The 18,220-nt window shown below is 45.9% G+C and overlaps 1 protein-coding gene across 7 annotated transcripts in view; it reads left to right on the forward strand.

Moving 5' to 3' along the window:
• The window catches only part of SEPTIN6 (septin 6), a 140,130-nt gene that overhangs the window by 68,261 nt on the left and 53,649 nt on the right, over window positions 1-18,220 (forward strand). For all 7 annotated transcript variants that reach the window (XM_084789831.1, XM_084789833.1, XM_084789828.1 and 4 more), the window contains one exon: window positions 10,913-11,027. In XM_084789831.1, coding sequence (XP_084645957.1) covers window positions 10,913-11,027 — 115 coding nt within the window. The remainder of the gene's footprint in view (window positions 1-10,912; window positions 11,028-18,220) is intronic.

Here is an 18,220-nt window from a genome sequence, read left to right on the forward strand (position 1 = left end):
TCTGTTGGGTGCGTCCTACCTGTGAGGTGACCTGAACTGTCGCTGTTGTGTTTAGAGAGGTTACTTGGCTGACTCATCCAAGGTTACCTAGGCAGGAACAGTGCCTCTCCTCCCAGGGAGGGAGGGAGGGAGGGAGGGAGGGAGGGAGGGAGGGGAGGGAGGGAGATTGATTAGAGGAGGGCTAACCCTCCATGTATGGCCTCTTCCTTCAAAGGAGTTCCCCTCTAAAGGTGGAGGCAGACACAAGTCTTTATGTAGAGCTGGGCTCCGTGGGTAAAAAACACTTGCCTCGAAAGTCTGACTTTGGGGTTTGATCCCCAGAATCTACAGACTCAACACAACTCTCTGGTCTCTGTACACCTGCCATGGCATGCAGATCTCCCCCCCCTCCCCCGCCCCCGCCCCCGCCACAACCATACTTGAAAAATTATAATGTTTTTTAAAAACTTCTTATTTAATTATCATTATCCTAAGTGCTAAAGGAGGGAGCCCCTGCCTGCCATGAGAAGTCATTATAGGGGACCTAATTGAGCTATGGACGAAGGCTGTAAGTGATAGGAGAGGCTTCCTGAGGACTTCCGGGTTGGAACAGGGCAGGTGTGAAGATGGGTGACATCACATTTCCGCCACTTGTTTGGGAGTTCATTTGTCAGTTCACTCGCTGTTTTCATTCATTCTTCAACCTTCATTTCTTGGGCACTGACTCGGCTAGGTCCTGTGCCAAGGGCTGGGGATGTAGTGGTGGCCAAGGCATGGAGGAACCCTGCCCCCTCTCAGAGCTGCCAGACGAGGCAGGAACGAGCCCTGTTTCCTCTTGACATTTTAAAGCCAGGAAATGTGAGTGTTACTGGTGTATTTATTACAAAACTTCATTACAGTAGGCTAATAGGTCTGCATAATGAAAGGAAAAATTGATGTGTAACCATATGCATAGCATTCGCTTTGTGGAGTGGCTGATATACACTTTTCTATTAATTGCTGGCTTTGTTACCAGTATGGCCCCCACACCTTGTGTCGGGAAGGGAACAACCCCATTGCTTTAACTTGAGCAAAGCTAATTATGAAAGTTAGTCTGCTGTGGGGGGTGGGGGTGGGGGAAAAGCACTATTACAAAATTAAACAGCACTGATTGCCAGATTTGCTGGGAGTTTTGAATTGCCAATGCCATGACTTAATATTAGTCTGGACAATTGAGAAAGCCTTTATTTGCATCTGCATTGAGAATACATACAAGACAGTGGGAAAGAAGAAAAGGAGAAGGAGGAAGGGGAGGAAGAAAAAAAAAAGCATACATAAATGTAAGATGCTTAGCTCTCTCAGGATGCTGTGTTTGATCTCATTTTCCCCAACGACTTCCTGGACAGGTATTCTGAGCCTCTTCATTTTGTGCCTTCAGCAGGAAGAGACTTAATCCACACCGTTAAGGCTGGTCAGTGGACAAAGCAACGAAGCACCCACCAGGAGCACAGCGACTTCCTTTTTAAAAAGTGCTAGTCTTTCCAAGGTGCTTCTAAGAAATTAAAATTTGGCCATGTCCCCATTTCCCCCTCTTCTCCTTGCAGCTGCCAACATCCTCAAAGTGGTCAGAGGAGAGTGAACTCGGGAGACCTGGAGACCCTCTGGTGTTAAAACGATTCTCAGCTTAAATCCAAGATAGCACAGTCACGGGTTGTGTGGGTTTTCTTCTTTTTCTTCTTCTTCTTCTTTTTTTTTTCTCTCTCCATATTGCTTTAAATAAAAATCTTGGAGCCACCAGCCATGTAATGATGGATTATTTTAAGTAACAACTGGAGGGGGTACAGAATAAATTAGAAACACAGACCCTTCCTCCTCAGTTTGGCAGGAGGCGGCTTCTGCTGCGGGGATTTGAAACCGTGGGTTTCTCGGCTGCCTGCACAGAGGAAGGAGGCCACATGCTCATGTCCTCCTCCTCCTCCTCCCCAGTGTCTTCCCACTAGAGACAGCCATCTGCTGAAGTATGCAGCAGGCTCTCCGCTGGCCCTGGAGTTGGGTCATTCCTGTGACCAGGGAAAGCTTTCCAGGCCTTCTCAGGGTTCCGGTTCCCTCTGCCAGGGCTCTCTCAGACCCCTAAGGAGGGCCCTGAGGTAACAGGAGCACAGCTCTGCTCTCGCAGCCCTGATGAGGTGCGAGGTGGTGTTCAGTTTCCTTTCACAGCAGAGGCCCCCAGCTCTGAACACTGGCGCAGAGGCAAGAACTGGGTTTTTTTTTTCAGATCCCCATTAAACGAGACCAGATGGAGGCAGAGGCAAATTCAGGCTCCCCAGAGGGCAGTTGGGCATTCACCCAGAGGCGTATGGGTAAACCTTTTCTTTCTTTCTTTTTTTCTTAAAAAAAAAAAAAAATTAACAGATTGGAGGTAACAATGACCAGAACACTTAGAAAACTGTCCAAACTGTCTGACTTAAAGGAAACGTGTGTGGTGGCTTTTGTGGGAAAGTTGACCCACTCAGAGCGGGGCGGGGGGAGGGGGGTCACCCCCGACCTGAAGTGGAGATATTTTACCTAGACAATGGCTCGTTGAGTTAGGTAGACTCATTAGCTCTGGGGCTCTTGAGTAGAGCTGGGCAGCTGGCCAAGCCTAGAATCAAGCTGGAGTCAGGAGAGAGAGAGAGAGAGAGAGAGAGAGAGAGAGAGAGAGAGAGAGAGAGAGAGAGACTAGAGAAGGAGAGAGAAGAGTAAGGTAGCAAGGTGGGAATTGAAGCCCACATCTCGGCGGCATGGGTTGCCTTAGTTGCCGACTGCCGGCCAAGAGCTGTCCTGGTGAGGCCACAGGCTCATATTCCTTCTCCTTTATCACTCCTACCTGCATCAAGCTGGGAGCCTCATGGACTGGAATTTTAGCAGCAGGAAGAAATACATCTGGTATTTAAGTCAGCTTTTCCATCTGAGAGAAGCCGTCTGCCTGGGTCCTAGCATCACCCTCTGCAGCTAAATCACTGGATGACTCTGGAACAAGTCACTTCCCAGACTCCGGGTCTCCATTTCCCCCTTTGCAAAAGGAGCCCTTGGGTTAGATGATCTTTAAGGGAGTTTCCCAGTTCTCACGTTGTCCTGGCCTTACGTTTCAGTGTTCTCAAAACTCCATTCTGTTAGGTCCTTGCCTGCTTCTGCTTCTGAGGTGGCAGAACTGAGCTCCGCCCCTTCCCTCCTTCAGCCTCTAGCTGAGTGAGAGGAGAGTTTTGGAGAAGGAACTTGTGCTTTTAGCTCAGCAGGGTCTCTGTAAGTGAACTAGAAACAACCATTTGAACATTGTCTGGATATATATATATATATATATATATATAATTTATTGACATTTTCGAAAGCTACATGATGACTGAATGCTTGTCTATGGAACCCCACTTCAAACGCACCAGGACAGTTGGCTACTTGATGGAGGCCTGCTGTGAATCCTTTTTATAGAGTGAGGAACCACTTTGGAATTTATCTTTGGTAATAAAATCCACTGCCTCTATCAGCTTTGCCAAAGAGATGCTTTCGTCCTTGCCTAGTAAAGATGTTCTTTGTGTTTCCTTGAGGCCCCCTAAACTGCTTCTCCACGGAAGCTTTGGCAAACCTAATTTCTCCTTAGAATGGTCCCCAACTTTCTTTCCCAGCCCAGAACAACAGTATCAGTCCATGAAAACACATGGCATTTGATGTGTTGGGTTCATTGGTTTTTACTTTTATTTTTGGACCTTCTTAATGTTGTGTGGCTCTTGAGGCTGATGTATACTTTCCATCCCTTTGACAACATTGAAGGCTGCTGGTAGCGTTTTATCAAGGACTTTCAACATGTGCTTTGTCTTCTGATTTGCACAGCTCTATAATTGTGTTGCATTGTTTAATAGTAAGTTATATATAATATGTAATAATAAGTCATAATAAAAGCTGATAATAAGAATTTATTGTATGGTTGGTAAAACAGCTGTCTTATATATAATAAAATTACCCAGATGCTAAAGTCTGTACTTAACCAAACTTGCTGATTATCTCCCGATGAAACATTTTCTGGTTGAAGTTGAGGATTTTTTCTAAAATATCTGAGGCCACTTTCCTGCCTAGGAATGTCTCATCATAGACTCTTTTTTCAAAACAAAACAAAACATTTTTTCCAGATTATAGAACTAAAGTATGCCTACTCTAGAAAAATTGGAAAACCGAAAGGCTCTCCCCAAAGTAACCCGCCTTACTAGTTTTCTCTCCTCACTAAGCACTCGTGTGTCTGCAGGGGTTTTGTTTTGCTTTACATAACGGGTTTTGGCAGATGCTTCATGCCATTCTGCACTCTTATAAACTATTTTCATTAGTTCCTGGATATTCCATCATATGTCATTGGATAGGTGAATTGCTTCCGAAAGTCTAGGAGATGTGTGGTTTCTCAGTGCCAGGATGGTGGTGCAGTGAGGAAAGGGGCGAAGGATTGGGCCCACCACTGAGCCGTCAATGAGGCTGCTGACAGACGATCTCATTTCAGCATTTGTCTCCTGATGTTTGAGTGCAAAAGACCAGAGGAGAAAGTTAAGGGAAAGCCAAGTCATAGGTCACGAGTGCCAAATGTTTCCCCTTCATCCTTCAGGACGACACGTGCTAACTTAGCTACCTTGGCTTTGAACAGAGACAGGAAATTCTCTATTGACACAGGTGGGCCCTGACTTCCCAAGAGGCCTCACTTAACAATTTGCTTTCTCTGCCAAGGCTGTTAGAAGACAGGCAATGGGCAGTGCAGGACAGCAGGACAGCGACTGGGACCCTTTATTTTCCAACCTAACAGCCACGGGAGAAAGCTACACAGCTGGAAGCGCCATACCTCCTTGTTCTTAGCATGTATCACACACATTTTCAATTAAAAACTGAAATTGGTGTGGCCTCTAGAGGAGGCGGGAGAGAGCGCGAGCCGTGTTTCTGCCTCTGCTACCAAATGTGGTATAACGTATTTCAAAACCGCAGGTGACTGCAGATGAGAAGCAAACAGGAAATGGAATTGGGAGGAGGGAAGTGGGGACTTTCTCAGTTCTCTGGAGCATCTCTTCATTTTGCCAGCCTTTAGCTCCTTTCAGACTATATCCTAACTAATTGCCCCTACTGCAAAGCTCAGTGAGCAAGGCCTTTCCCTTTTTATTATTAAAAATATCTTGTAAATTATACAGGTAACATGTGAGTTCATCTGTGTTATAAGAGAGTCAAACACTACAAAAGCGGATGACACCTCTGATTATGCCCCTGTTTCCATTTCCTGTCCTCTGAGGTAACTACCGGTATCTTTTGGTTTGGTGTCTTTTCATGCATCTGTCTAGGTATTGTCATCTCTTTATGTGCATATGATGCACATATGGCAGACCTTTCATGCATACATTACTCATTATGCACATTTTTCTACAACTTGTGTTCTATAACCTATGGACCTGCGGCATTCTGGCTGCAGATTGTTCCAGAATATTTATGTTAATATTTGTTTTTTTTTTTTTTTTTGGCTCTCTAGCATTTAAGGAGTTTCTATCTTGTCATTACTATAAACAATGCTGTAACACATTTCCTCATACATGGATCTTTGTAGACCTGGGCAGGCTTCCACAGAACAGATTCTAAGGATGGTGGCACGGTTACGGTAGATTAACGATTTTGATGATTGTGGCTGTGAACATGGTGACACCTGCTACTCAGGATAGCAAAGGTACAGTTTCAGTGTCAGATGTGCTGGGCCAGGTTGCTAGTCCCATTTCCTCTTTTGCACCTTGTAGTCAAGTGAACATTCAATTAACTGCAATCAGAGTAATTAGGATCTCAATTAATTATACCAACTTAAGAAGGACTAAAGAGATAAGGCATCAGCTGCGCTGTAAGAGAGAGGGAAAGACATTTCCAGGGTTGTCCTAGGGTCAGTGTACATTTAGCCCAGCATTTTGTTCGTAATTTGCATGCATAGTTTTCAGTCTGCATGATGATGATCTTGGTGTAAGATTTCTCAGAGCAAGACAGGTGCTCTCTAGACAATTTCCTTAATCAAGAGCCGTACAAATACTTAACCACAGACATTGAGACAAAAAGTTGGCTCTTCAACCCAGTAAGTAGCAAGAAAAACACATCAACCAGCTCCTATGTTCCAAGTTTTCAGGCTCACTAGCTTAGGTTGAGTGGACCCAGAGTTAATGCACAGAAGAAATGGAGATCCCAGGTCACCAGCGATGCCACGAAAGGCAAATCGATGGCCACTTCTCTGTGATTCTTAGTGCTTTTACTTTTTGCTTCAGATGACAGGAAACTATTGGGTCATCTTTTACTTTTATGATTATTCCCCCCTCTTGGGAAAATCCCCTTTGTCGCCTCATTATTTGTGGTGTTTCCCACATTCATTCTGTAGCTCACCCCTTGACTACCTCTCAGAGAGCACATCCAATTTTATATCTCTCACTCCTCAAATTTATATCTTAGTCTTAAATGCTCTCTGCACCTAAAACCCCATATTGCTAACTACTTATTGACTTTTTTTCTCTTTGTTATCTCACCTTGAAATCAAATTTTATTTTCTTTGATACATGTAAGGTTCTTACAAATCAAACAGAAAAGACATAGTTTTTAAGTGAGAGAACATGTCTAGATAAGTTACATACACGATAAAAAATAAACAGTTGATATTCTTCCGAGACAGGGTTTCTCTGTGTAGCCTTGGCTGTCCTGGACTTGCTTTGTAGACCAGGCTGGCCTCGAACTCACAGCGATCCACCTGCCTCTGCCTCTCAAGGGCTGGGATTACAGGCGTGTGCCACCACTCCCAGTTCGCAGTTGATTTTTTAAAAAATGTTCATTATCACTAATGAAATGCAAATAAAAGAATGTGATACCATTTTCCAGTGAGTCATTTCACAGTAGATAAAAGCCCATGAAATGTCATGGATACACAGACACATATAGTAGTCATGGAAACACACATTAGTACTGCCCTCTGTTAAGTGAGGTATCAGTGTTCAAAATGTGTGAATCTTTTGACCTGGCAAGATAGCTCAGGGGGTAAAGGCACCTGCTCCCAAGCCTGACAACTTGAGTTTGTCCCCCAAGGTCCACACAGAGGGAGAGAATTGACTCTTGGAATTTGTTTCTTACCTCCACATATGCACTGAGGCACGTGTGCTGCCGTAGGTAGGTAGGTAGATAGATAGACGTTAAAAATATGTAGACCCTTTGGTCCAGTAGGCTTCAATTTTAGGAAATAGAGACATTTGAAACCCTGCAAGAAGACTGTTGTTGGGTGTTTTTTTTTTTTAAGTAGAAAACTTGGAGACACACACTAAATATCCAACAATAGAACATATATTAGGAAAAGGTGTCAGATTCCTGCACAGGTAGGCTATATGGCCAGGAAAAATAATGATTTGGGGCCTAGAAAGATGGCTCAGTGGGTAAGATCTCATCCCGTGCTTGCAGAAGATCTGCACGTGATCCCCTCCATGTATATCACACGGCTGACAGGTGCTTGAAACCCCAGCTCCAAGGATTCTTCTCTCGTCTCTGCGGGCACCTGCACTCATGTGTGCACCTTTGAAAATACAGATCTTTAGAAAGATGCTTCTAAAGACATATACTTATTTACTCACGAAAACATATGCCCTAAGTGTCAGGGTATTAGATCAGATTGTGGGAAAGGAACAGATGATATTACCCCTATTTTGTTAAATAAAGGTGTATTAATTGTCAGGAAATACATAGACCTGTTGATCATCTTGTGAGATTGAGAATATGATCCATGATTTTTATTTTCTTCCTTATAATTTCTGTGTTTTCTAATAAGTTCTGCTGGGTATGATGGTCCAGGCCTAGTCTGAACACCTGGTAAGTAGAAGCAGAAAGATTTTAAAGCATTTTTTTTTTTTGGTAATATGTTGACTTTGCCACAAGCATGGGCTCCATAAGACCCTCCCTCACATTGAAAATTTGCCAAACCCTTACCATATGCCCACCATGATCTCCCCCAGTATAAAGAGCCCCAAACAGCAGAGGGAAGAGCATAGGCTTTGCTCCCCAAGCAATGGGCTTGGGAGATTTGGGGGCATTTTTGAGCATGGAGTGCCGTGATCCGTGTAGTATTTAAAAGAATTTTATTTTTTAGATTTGTTTTATGTGATGAGTGTTTCGCCTACATGTATGTGTACATACAATGTGCATGCCTGGTGTGCCCAGTTTCCCTGAAACTACGCTTAGGAAACAGTTGTGAGCCACCGTGTTGAGTGTTGGGAGCTTGTCCTACCTACAGGGTACTTGACTGACTGACAGAACAAGACAGTAGGGGCAGGATATGTCTCCACTGTTGAAGTGACCCAGTGACATTCACACATTAAAGTAACCTGACATGACTTGAAACTCAAGAGTGGGGAGCTGGGCCTGGAGGTAGAGTGCTTAGCCGCACAGCATGGGGATTGGAGCTGTGCACCACCACGCCCCATTTATGTGGTGCTGGGGATTGAACCTAGGGCTTTGTGTGTGTTCGCCCAAGCATTCTCTCAACAGAACTCCATCCTAGGCCCCATATTTGGTAATTCTTTACATCGTGGAGTGGAGTGAAATTTTAAGGTAGGGACCTCTCCCCACTGCCTGCTAGCTTTAGTTTGAGAAGTCCTTGGACTTTCGGGCCACATAAAGTTTCATAGTGCTGAATTTGGAGACAGGAAGAGATGATAAAATATGGCTCAGAAAAACCTCAGCTCTGAGTCTGTCCCAATTTTGGGGCCTGCTACGTAGGAGGCTCCCTGGAGAGAGCATATTGGATCTGAAGTCTCTTTGCTTCTCTGAGGGCTGAGAACCGGCAGTGGTAAACTTCCAGCTTACTGTTTGCTTTAAGCAAGAATGAAAAAAAAAAGGGAAATGGGGAAAGGGAAGTGGAAAGGGGTGGAGTGAGTACACAGCAATGTGATGTGCATCCCTCATGAAGTTCCTCAGCTTTAGGTGAGCAAGGAATGCATCAACCTGACTCTGTGACAGCCTGTGGCAGTGGTCAAGTGTGCTCTGATGACAGTTTGTGCGAAGAGATGTGAGAGGGGAGCGAACATGCCAGATGGTAGTCACCTGTGCAAGCTCTGGGAGGATCCAATGGCACTGATGGGAGCAAGGACCGCCCCTCCCCAGTGCCCCCTCACACACTGGGTTAAGGGGTTGTCTGACCACATCAGTTGCTGAGGAGCTCCTCCACCATCACATCCCATCCTTTTGGGTGTGGACGCCTAGTCTAACAGCAGGCCCAATCAACATAGGAGCTGCCTGCTGGCACAGCCTGGGATGCTGGGATGGTCCTCTTGGCGCAAACTGTGGCCTTTTGGGTTGCTTTTGGCATCTTGCTGGTTACGGAAAGTTTGGTGCGGCCTCACCCCACAGAATCTCTGCCTGCTTCCATAGCCCATCATTCCTGGGAAGTCCTGCCCCCAGCTTCCATTCCCCACCCTTCTCCTGACACCCCACCCTCTGCTGCGACCATTGGCAGTAAGCATATTTCATGAGTGCGCGCAGGCCCCTTTCATCCTTCTCCTTGCTTCCTTGGAAGGCTGCCTGAGTTTGAGACTCTCCTTATTTTGTAAAACCATTAACTATAAGAAGCTTTGGCCCTGTGCTTTCCAGGGCTGGGAGTGGTTTGGCTGACCCCAGTGGAGTCAAGGGAACCGGAGGAAACCTAGAGACAGTTCCCTCCAAGCTAGAGGGAGCTACAAGTGTTTTACTGCATGATGGGCCACTTTGTGGTTCAAAGTTCGCGCCCCATCCAACCCCTCCCCTGTGGTAATAAGGGCAGCTACTCTCTGACCGCTTCCCACATGCCAGGGCGTTTATGTGTGCATGAGGAGTAGTGTCCTATGTAATCTGCACATTAGCTACCGAACTCCTGTCTTTATAATGGGGAGACTGAACTGGGTGTGGTGACGCATACCTTTAATCCTAGCACTCGGGAGGCAGAGGCAGGCTGATCGCTGTGAGTTCGAGACTAGCCTGGTCTACAAAGTGAGTCCACTACAGCCAAGGCTACACAGAGAAACACTGTCTCCAAAAACCAAACCAAACCAAACTAATGGGGAGACTGAGAACTTGTTAGAGTGAACTGCATGCGGAGGTTGGCCTCTGACTCAGACATGCCTGATTTATTTACCCCCCCCTCTCTCTCTCAGTGTGTGTGTGTGTGTGTGTGTGTGTGTGTGTGTGTGTGTGTGTGTGTGTTGGAAGGGGCTGGTGCCACACAAGTGCGGAGGTCAGAGGACAACCTTTGGGAATAGGTTCTCTCCTTCTATCGTGTGAGTACCAGATTTTGAACTAAGATCGTCAGGCTTGGCATCGGGCACCTTTACCCTCTGAGCCATCTCGCCTGCCCAAATCTGTGAGCTTAACCTCTACCTCTCTGCCGTGCCACTTTTGTAGGTTTCCAAAGTGTCCTGAGCCTTCTGAGGGCTTTGGGATATTTGTTGGGTGCGTGGACACACATTAAGTTCATTACAGATACTAATAAACAGGCTGAAATCCTCTGGTCCCCTTTAAAGCACATCCTATTGTCTCATATGACAAATGTGGAAGGGAAGTGAGTGTCAGGGAGGTTCTCCCAGCCTCTAAATGATAGAACGGAGATCTCACCCAAGTTTGCATGGGCTGGTTACGCTGCCCACGTAGTTTGTTGTGTCTAGAACCACAGTGCTATTTATTACTGAACCTATTGACTACCTGTACCCAAGCATCCATGATTTTCAAGCTGATGGGTCATTTTGCTTTGAAGTGTATGTGTTGGGGGCGCGGGGAGTGCAGCTAAGAGAAGAGGTGACCCATTGGGCCTTTCTGGTTGTTACTTCCTGGCACAGGATGGAGTGCATGTAGATGGGGTATGGCGATCCAAATGGCTTTTAAGCACATTGTCATTTTTTTCCCTCCCCTCCCTCTCTCTCCGAATTAGGACGAAGGTTGCCGAACTGTCCCCCTGGCTGGACATGTGGGGTTTGACAGCTTGCCTGACCAGCTGGTGAATAAGTCAGTCAGCCAGGGCTTCTGCTTCAACATCCTGTGCGTGGGTGAGTATTTCCAGGGCAGGAAATTCTATTACAGGATATAGATCCTTAATGTCTAGATGTGGCTTTGCAGGTAATTAGGTTAAATAATGTGTCATTCTCATCTAGTTGCAGGCTTGTTTCCCCACCACACCCCACACCCCCACACCCCCACACCCCTCTTATCCTTTTGTTTATTTTTGTAAGCACCCAGCTGTAATTAATTTTGTCCTCTGCCCAGCCCAGAATCTAGGACCATACCTTGCGGGGGGCGGGGGGGGGGGGGGGAGAGCGGGAAATAGAGCTTTGTGAGACTCAGTGGAAAATTTTGTTAAAGGGGGCTGGCTGGCTGGCTGGCTGGCTGGCTGGCTGGCTGGCTGGCTGGGTTATTGTTGTCCGGTTCTTTTTGACTGCAGAAGATAAGAACCAGGACAGGATTGGGAGCGAGGTGATGGCTAAGCAAATAGATGCCAGCCGTCTAGTTGTGGGTAATTGGCCGGGTCTCTGTACTTTGTCTAGGCTTGGAACAGTTGGAGCGGAAGCATAGGAATCCCACAGCTGTGTGCAAACATCTTTTATTCCACCCCTCCCCCCACCTGTATCTGCCTGGGTTTGATTTTGTTTTCAGACCGAGTCTCATTCTGTGGTCTAGCGGGGCATGAAAGTCAACAAGTCGCCCAGGCTAGCCTGCCTCTAATTCAACGTCTCCCTACCGTAGCCTCCCAAGTCCTGGGCTTATGGTAACGCACCGTCACACCTAGGTGGGGAGGCGTTGGTTTAGTCTCCTTGCTGTGCTAATCACGGCACGAGGAGAGTTCAAGAATATTTCTGAAGTGAATGAATGAGTGAAGACTCATTATCCTTTTCAACAGCTGCTCCCATTAGTTGGTTTTGGCTCCCAAAGTCTGCAAAGTGAGGCTTGGAAGCAGTGTTCTCCTCCTCATGGAGAGGAAAACTGAGGTGGGCAAGGAAGGCATTTACCTGAGGAAACATGGGAAAGAATGGCAGAGCCAACAACAAAACAGGGATGCAGGCCTGACTGGCCTCTTGTTCCTCTCAGTGCCTCTAGCCACTGCCAGCAACATCCTTTGAGACCATGAAAGTACTTTAGAAACCATTGGGTACTGTCGAACAAACATGAGGAACAACGGTGCCTTGCCGTTCTTTAAGAAGAATGTGTTTTGAAACCTTAAAAAAAAAAAACAACTCAAATTTACAAACACAGTGGTAACATATAATTTTCACCCCACAGTGCAAGAAGGTATACCTGCATATTTTCAGTGAGTCCGTTCCAAACCTTAATGGTTGCATAAATACCATAATAATGCCAATTTTCACACTGGCTGGAACACTTACACACTTGTGCTAATTTTCCTTTTCTGAGTTCTGTCTAGAGCATATGTGGGAACTCATTCACATCATAGATTCAAACTACCACTAAATTAGGTACTTTACTGTTTAATGTACTGAAAAAAAATCCTTTTCTGTCAGATGTAGTGGTATAGGTCTGTAATCACAGCACGTAGGAGGCCGAGACAAGGGGATTGTGAATTTGAGTCTAACCTGGACTGCACGATGAGACCTTGTCTCAACTAACTAACTAACTAACTAACTAACTAACTGTCTTCAATTTTTTTTGAAGTCATTCATTTCCTTGGGCTTTGTTTTTCTTCTCCTTCATCTCCAATATTTTGAACCAGGCCATTTTCTGGAGGGAATTCACTGAACTTGTAAGGACAAACAGAGCAATAAGGTCTCGTCTAAATACGGGTGACAGGCAGTCAGCTCAGCTCATTCTTTAACAAAAGCAACTCCTGTCCATGTTTCGGCTTCAGAGCCCAGGAGACAACATATGTGCTTCATGGGACTACACATCTGAACCCGTGGAGTCTGCATAGAGGTTGCCAAGTGCTCGAATGCTGAAACTCGAGCGCACAGCCATGTTTAGGTGCTAATTAGGACAGGGATACAAAATAAATGCAAGCCAGGGTAATCACCCTCAAGAACAAATGTCACCACGTCTAATATTGGCACTACCACATTTCTGTTTAACTAACAAGATCAATCTTTGGCTAATGGCCAACTTATTTCACACAATATTTGATGACTGAAATATTCCAGTGCACACACATACCAGATTCCCTTGGCATTCCTCCCAGAGTGCCGTATGACCTGTGCTGAAGTTGAGATGAAAGCAAAATGACAAAGCCACTGTAAGCAACCTTTCAACCTCGAGCAATAGACTGGACTGGTAAAGCTCTGTGAGTCAGAAGGGCCCCTGATGGTAAAGTGTAGGGAAATTTGTCATATGGATCTTAAGACTCCCTGGGGCCCCCAGGATGAGGCAGCCAAGAGTAGGCTGCCCTGTGAGTAGGGCAGACTCTCTCTCTCAGACGGGAAGGGAGGGAAGAAAGGGAGAGCCCTTTCATCTCCCAAGAAGTCATGCATCTTTTTCTTTCTCTTTCTGCTTGTCAAGATGCAGGAAATGGCCTCTGCTCCTAAAATGTCCCTAGAAGGACCTTAAGTAAAGCAATCCCTGTACTGGATCCAAAAGTGCTCACAGCACACACATTCCCCCCTCTCTTGCTGTATTCATGACCTTTATATTGTTCAGAGAACCCTCACCTTGCGTCAAGGTCATAAATGGCTCTAGGTCTGCCATCTCAGCCCAGCCATAATGCTAGGGACTGTCATTGACACGGCTGAGTCCACAGTGAGGTTGCTGAAGGCGATCTTTGCTCCTGCAGGAATTTTGGTTACTGTATTCTTATGCCTCTTACCTGTGTGCACCTATCAAATTTACCTCCTTGATGACTGTTATAAAATTATTCGGTTTGGCTACGGAAATTGTTCACCCAAAGTATTTTTAGTGTTGAATTATGGCAGTGCTAGCCTTGATTATTATTAATGGAGAGCAAGGATAGTTTTTTTTCCATTATTGTTTATTTTCATGTTGGCTTGCTGATCTTATTTATACCCATACCCAGCAAAGCAAGTATTATACATTTATGTATGCCTATGTGCATGTGTGTTTGTTGAGATTGACAGAGAAGGGAAAGAGACTTTTCATGAACCCAGAACCTAATTTTATAGCACCAATAATTGCCCTCTGTGATTGTTATGGTTTTCAGCTGAGCACATAGGCAGAAGCATATTATGACTTCAGCCTGATGTATCTTCTAGGGTTGACAGTAGTTACCTAGTAGGGTGATTTCTCCCTTTCCCCACGCCATCAAAAATCATATCCCAATCCCTTAGCTTTGGAAAATGTGAGGATCCAGTAACTGTAAGTAAGCATCCGTGTAGGAGGTCTCAAAAGAACCACCTGGGCCAGCAATCCCAGTGTTCTGGGCCTGGTGCTTCATACTGCTGGGAAAGAACCCCAAAGGGACTTGCCCAACCAAATGTGCTGGCAGCACTAATGGCCATGAGAGGCACAAAGGCTCATAATGATAATATTTACTTTGAAGCTGCTCAGGATTCCAGGCTCAACTGGGCTCGGTTAAACTTGGAAAATACAGGGACAAGCAGGGTTGAGGCTTTACTGTGGGAGGTGAGGTGTGCAAAGGGCACCTAGTATCCCATGGAGGTCAGGGGCTAATGTTTCCATCCCTCTGCCTCTGGGGAAAGGCAGTTGTTAGCACAGCGTGGCTACAGGGCTTGGTCACTGGCTCACAAGGCATCATGGAAGAACCTGAGCCACAGGTTGGGGCATCCGCTGATTTCCATGGTGTCATTACTTCCACCACAGCTGATTTGACGCTATCAGGCTTACTGCAGACAGGCTTGAGAAGAGGTGCAGGAAGCCGCCTGTGTTGGCTGAAACACACCAGTCTGCCAGGCCCCTGCCAGAACAGGAAAGAGAAAGGACAAGGTCGTATAGCCAGGCGTGACCTTGTCTCTTTCCACAGACTCTCACGGCCAGCTGTAGTTCCTGGAGAGTTTCCTTTGGGACACCTCCCCGTTGAACTCAGCGGCCATTTCTCTTGGCTTATTTCACCATGTACAGCTCAGTGAGACTTCTCTCCAAGCGAACAGGGACTGCAGCTGTCTTGCTCTTGGTTGTATCTTCGGCCTCTATAACTGTTTCAGAGGCTATTTAAATACTTGTTGAGTGAGTAAATGAATGAATATGTCAGGCTTGTGGGCCTCACTCGAGTATATTGGTTCAAAGCATGGGCCACAGACATAGCCTGCCTTGGTGAAAAGACTAGCTATGCTATTTATTAGTTTGTGACCTTGGACTGTCATTTCCTCTCTAGTGTGTAGAAGAGGAAAAGCAGGTACAGAGGAGAGGAGGAACTTGCAAATTCATGAAGCTAGTGGGTAACAGGTTAACCTGACTATAAATTAAGGGCAAAATGTAATATCAAAGGCTTGTCCAGGTTGTAGTTTAGGGGTAAAGCTTTTTAGCCTGGCCTGGCCTGGAACTCACAAACCTCTTCCTGCGACACAAACACCTGCCACTTTGCCCAGCCAGAGGTAGAGCTCTTGCTTAACCTGATCAGCTTTTGTCCTTGGACTCCATCACTAGCATTAAAAAAAAATCATAGTGCCAGCTGGGCAGTGGTGGTACACACCTGTAATCCCAGCATTCAGGGAGGCAGAGGCAAGAGGACCTCTATGAGTTCGAGGCCAGCCTGGTCTACAAAGGGAGTCCAGGACAGCCAAGGCTACACAGAGAGACGCTGTCTTGGAAAACCATACAAAAAAGTGTCTACTTTATAAGCTTGCTGTGAGGAACAAATAAAGTATATGGAAGCTGAGGGCATGGTTCAGTAGACGAGAGCTTGCCTCACATATGTGAGGCCCTGGGTCCCATCCCCAGCACTACAAAGACAAAAAGAAGATACGTGTTGACTCACAGCAGCGCCTGGCACAGAGCACATAAATCTGCTACACTTGGGAGGCTGAGGCAGAGGACTGAGGAGTTCAAGTCATTGTCTTAAAATCAAGCCAAATCCAAACCATGCCCAATTATAAGTGAGTATATACATTTGAGTCTTTCTGCTTCTGGGTTAACTCACTCAGTATGATCATTTCTGGTCCCATCTATTTGCCCACAAATTTTGGGATTTCCTTGCAAAACTCAAGTCCAAGTGGATTAAAAAAAAAAAAAACAAAACCTCAACATAAAACTTCCATCTTCGTTTATTTTATTTTTATATTTTATTAATTTATTCCTATTACATCTCAACGGTTATCAGTCTTCTTCTAATGCTGCATTTATTGCATTTCCCTAGATAGGGGAGTTCTTCTCTTCCAGACCGTCATGCTCTAACATCTAGTTGCCACAATCCTTCTGGGCCACAATCCTTCTGTGCTAGCAGGCATCTGGGTGGTCAGTTTCCTTGCTGTTCCTCCCTGCTGCTTGCCCTACCCTACCCAGCCCCCATTTCTCCAGCTGTGCAAACAGGGTGGGTCTCTGGCTCTGTGGAGCTGCTCCCAAGACTGTCTAAGTGAGGCTTTCTTTAGGCACTCTCAAGTGGACAGAGGAACCTCTGAGAAGTCTTAGGATGTGCAAGCAGGGAGCCCATTTGGGAGAGCTGGGGAGAGTGGACCCCTCCACTGTCTGGGAGCAACAGGAATATTTAATAATGAGCTCAAGGGGCAAAGAGGGATGCAGCTGAAGAAAATTCACTAGATGGAGGAAAAAACAATGGTTAAAATGTGCCTGAAACACCGGCGTCCAGAGAGAAGTGGAGTTAGGGCATGGTGCTCATCTTTGCGTTCTCACCTCCGAGATTCTAGCCCTGTTTACAGCTGAGCTGCAGCAATGTCTTTTGGTGAGGGGATCGGTGGTGTCTTCCGCTGCATGCTTGACTATGTGGCCTCCCGTGGCAAAGACCCCACTGCCCCAGATTTTTCTTGGGACCCGACTATTACTTTCTTTAGGGTTTCCCCAAAGACAATCTCTGTCCCTGTTGGATATAGGAGACCATGTGGCTGAAAATGCAATCTGTGTGAGGAACGTTTTCGGTTTACCTTGGCAGTTCACCTCATTAGTCACACCTGGCTGTGAAACAGGGCTGGGCAAGAGGCAGGTTTGGTTCCCCATCATGCAGTTCTATGCACTGCCTTGCACATGTGTACTGTTGGTCTCCAGGGGGAGATTTGTCAGGTCAGGAATTACCCAGAGTAAACCTAATGGCAACTATGAGTATAAGTCAAAGGTCACACAATCTCTCCTTGGCTGGAGATGGCTCAGGGCTAGTAAAAGAGTAGTATGGTCTAAAAGTGTTCAAAGAATAGTTCAGGGTCATTAACTTTGTTTGTCTGAGACAGAGTCTTTCTATATAGCCCTGGCTGTCCTGGAACTTACTCTGGAGGCCACGGTGGCCTCGAACTCACAGAGGTCTGCCTGCCTCTGCCTCCTGAGTGCTGGTATAAAGGGCATGCAACACCATGCCCAGCCTCACATTAACTATTGCTTTAAAGACTAGGCCAGTCTTAAACTGGGTATGTACAGAGGTCCATCGCATCCTTCTTTTCTGTCTCCATGTTCCGAGTGGGATTACAGATGTATGTGCTCCCTCGCTCAGTTTCTTCAATGCTGGGAATCAAACAGATCTCCAGCTTGGATACTGACTTTCATGCTTAGGATTTCTGGTTCTCTTGGGGTGGGATGAGGTGCCAAATACAATCTGAATTCACAGGGATTATAAGTGATTTTAGTGCCTAGCCCAGCTCTAGCTTTATATCAGAATTCTGCCTAACTCCATGTCCTCTGATCCTCTCTACTGTGTGGCTGGGTTGTCTCATTCCCCAAAGTCTCCTTGGTTCTAGGCAGTGGCTTGGTACCTCTAGTCTCCCAGGAATAACCTCCCCAACCCATGAGCAATTCACCATAACCCTTCCCCCATTTTCCCCCCAAGTGTGAAATTCTAGTGGTTGGGTTTATTAGTGTCACACAGCCAGCGTGCTAGTTAAGCAGGCAAATGCCTGGTTTGTTTGAAATTTAAGGAGAATAATTTGTGGTTTAAGGTCATTCCTCAGTAGACAAAAAATGATCTCAGTGAAAGGCTATCTAGGCTGTGAGAAGCCAAAAGTAGATACAGTCTCCCCAGTGGGAGACATAGCTGTGACATTTGCATGGAACATAGCTTAGGCCTGGCAGAACCTGAGGCAGTCAATGAGAGAAGGTATTTATTTGACAATTGGTATTTATTTACATGTTCTACTTAGAAAATACAAGAAAAATAAAGAAAAAATGGAAA

The sequence above is a fragment of the Acomys minous genome, assembly GCF_964271855.1.
Source record: "Acomys minous genome assembly, chromosome: 7".
NCBI lineage: Eukaryota > Metazoa > Chordata > Mammalia > Rodentia > Muridae > Acomys > Acomys minous.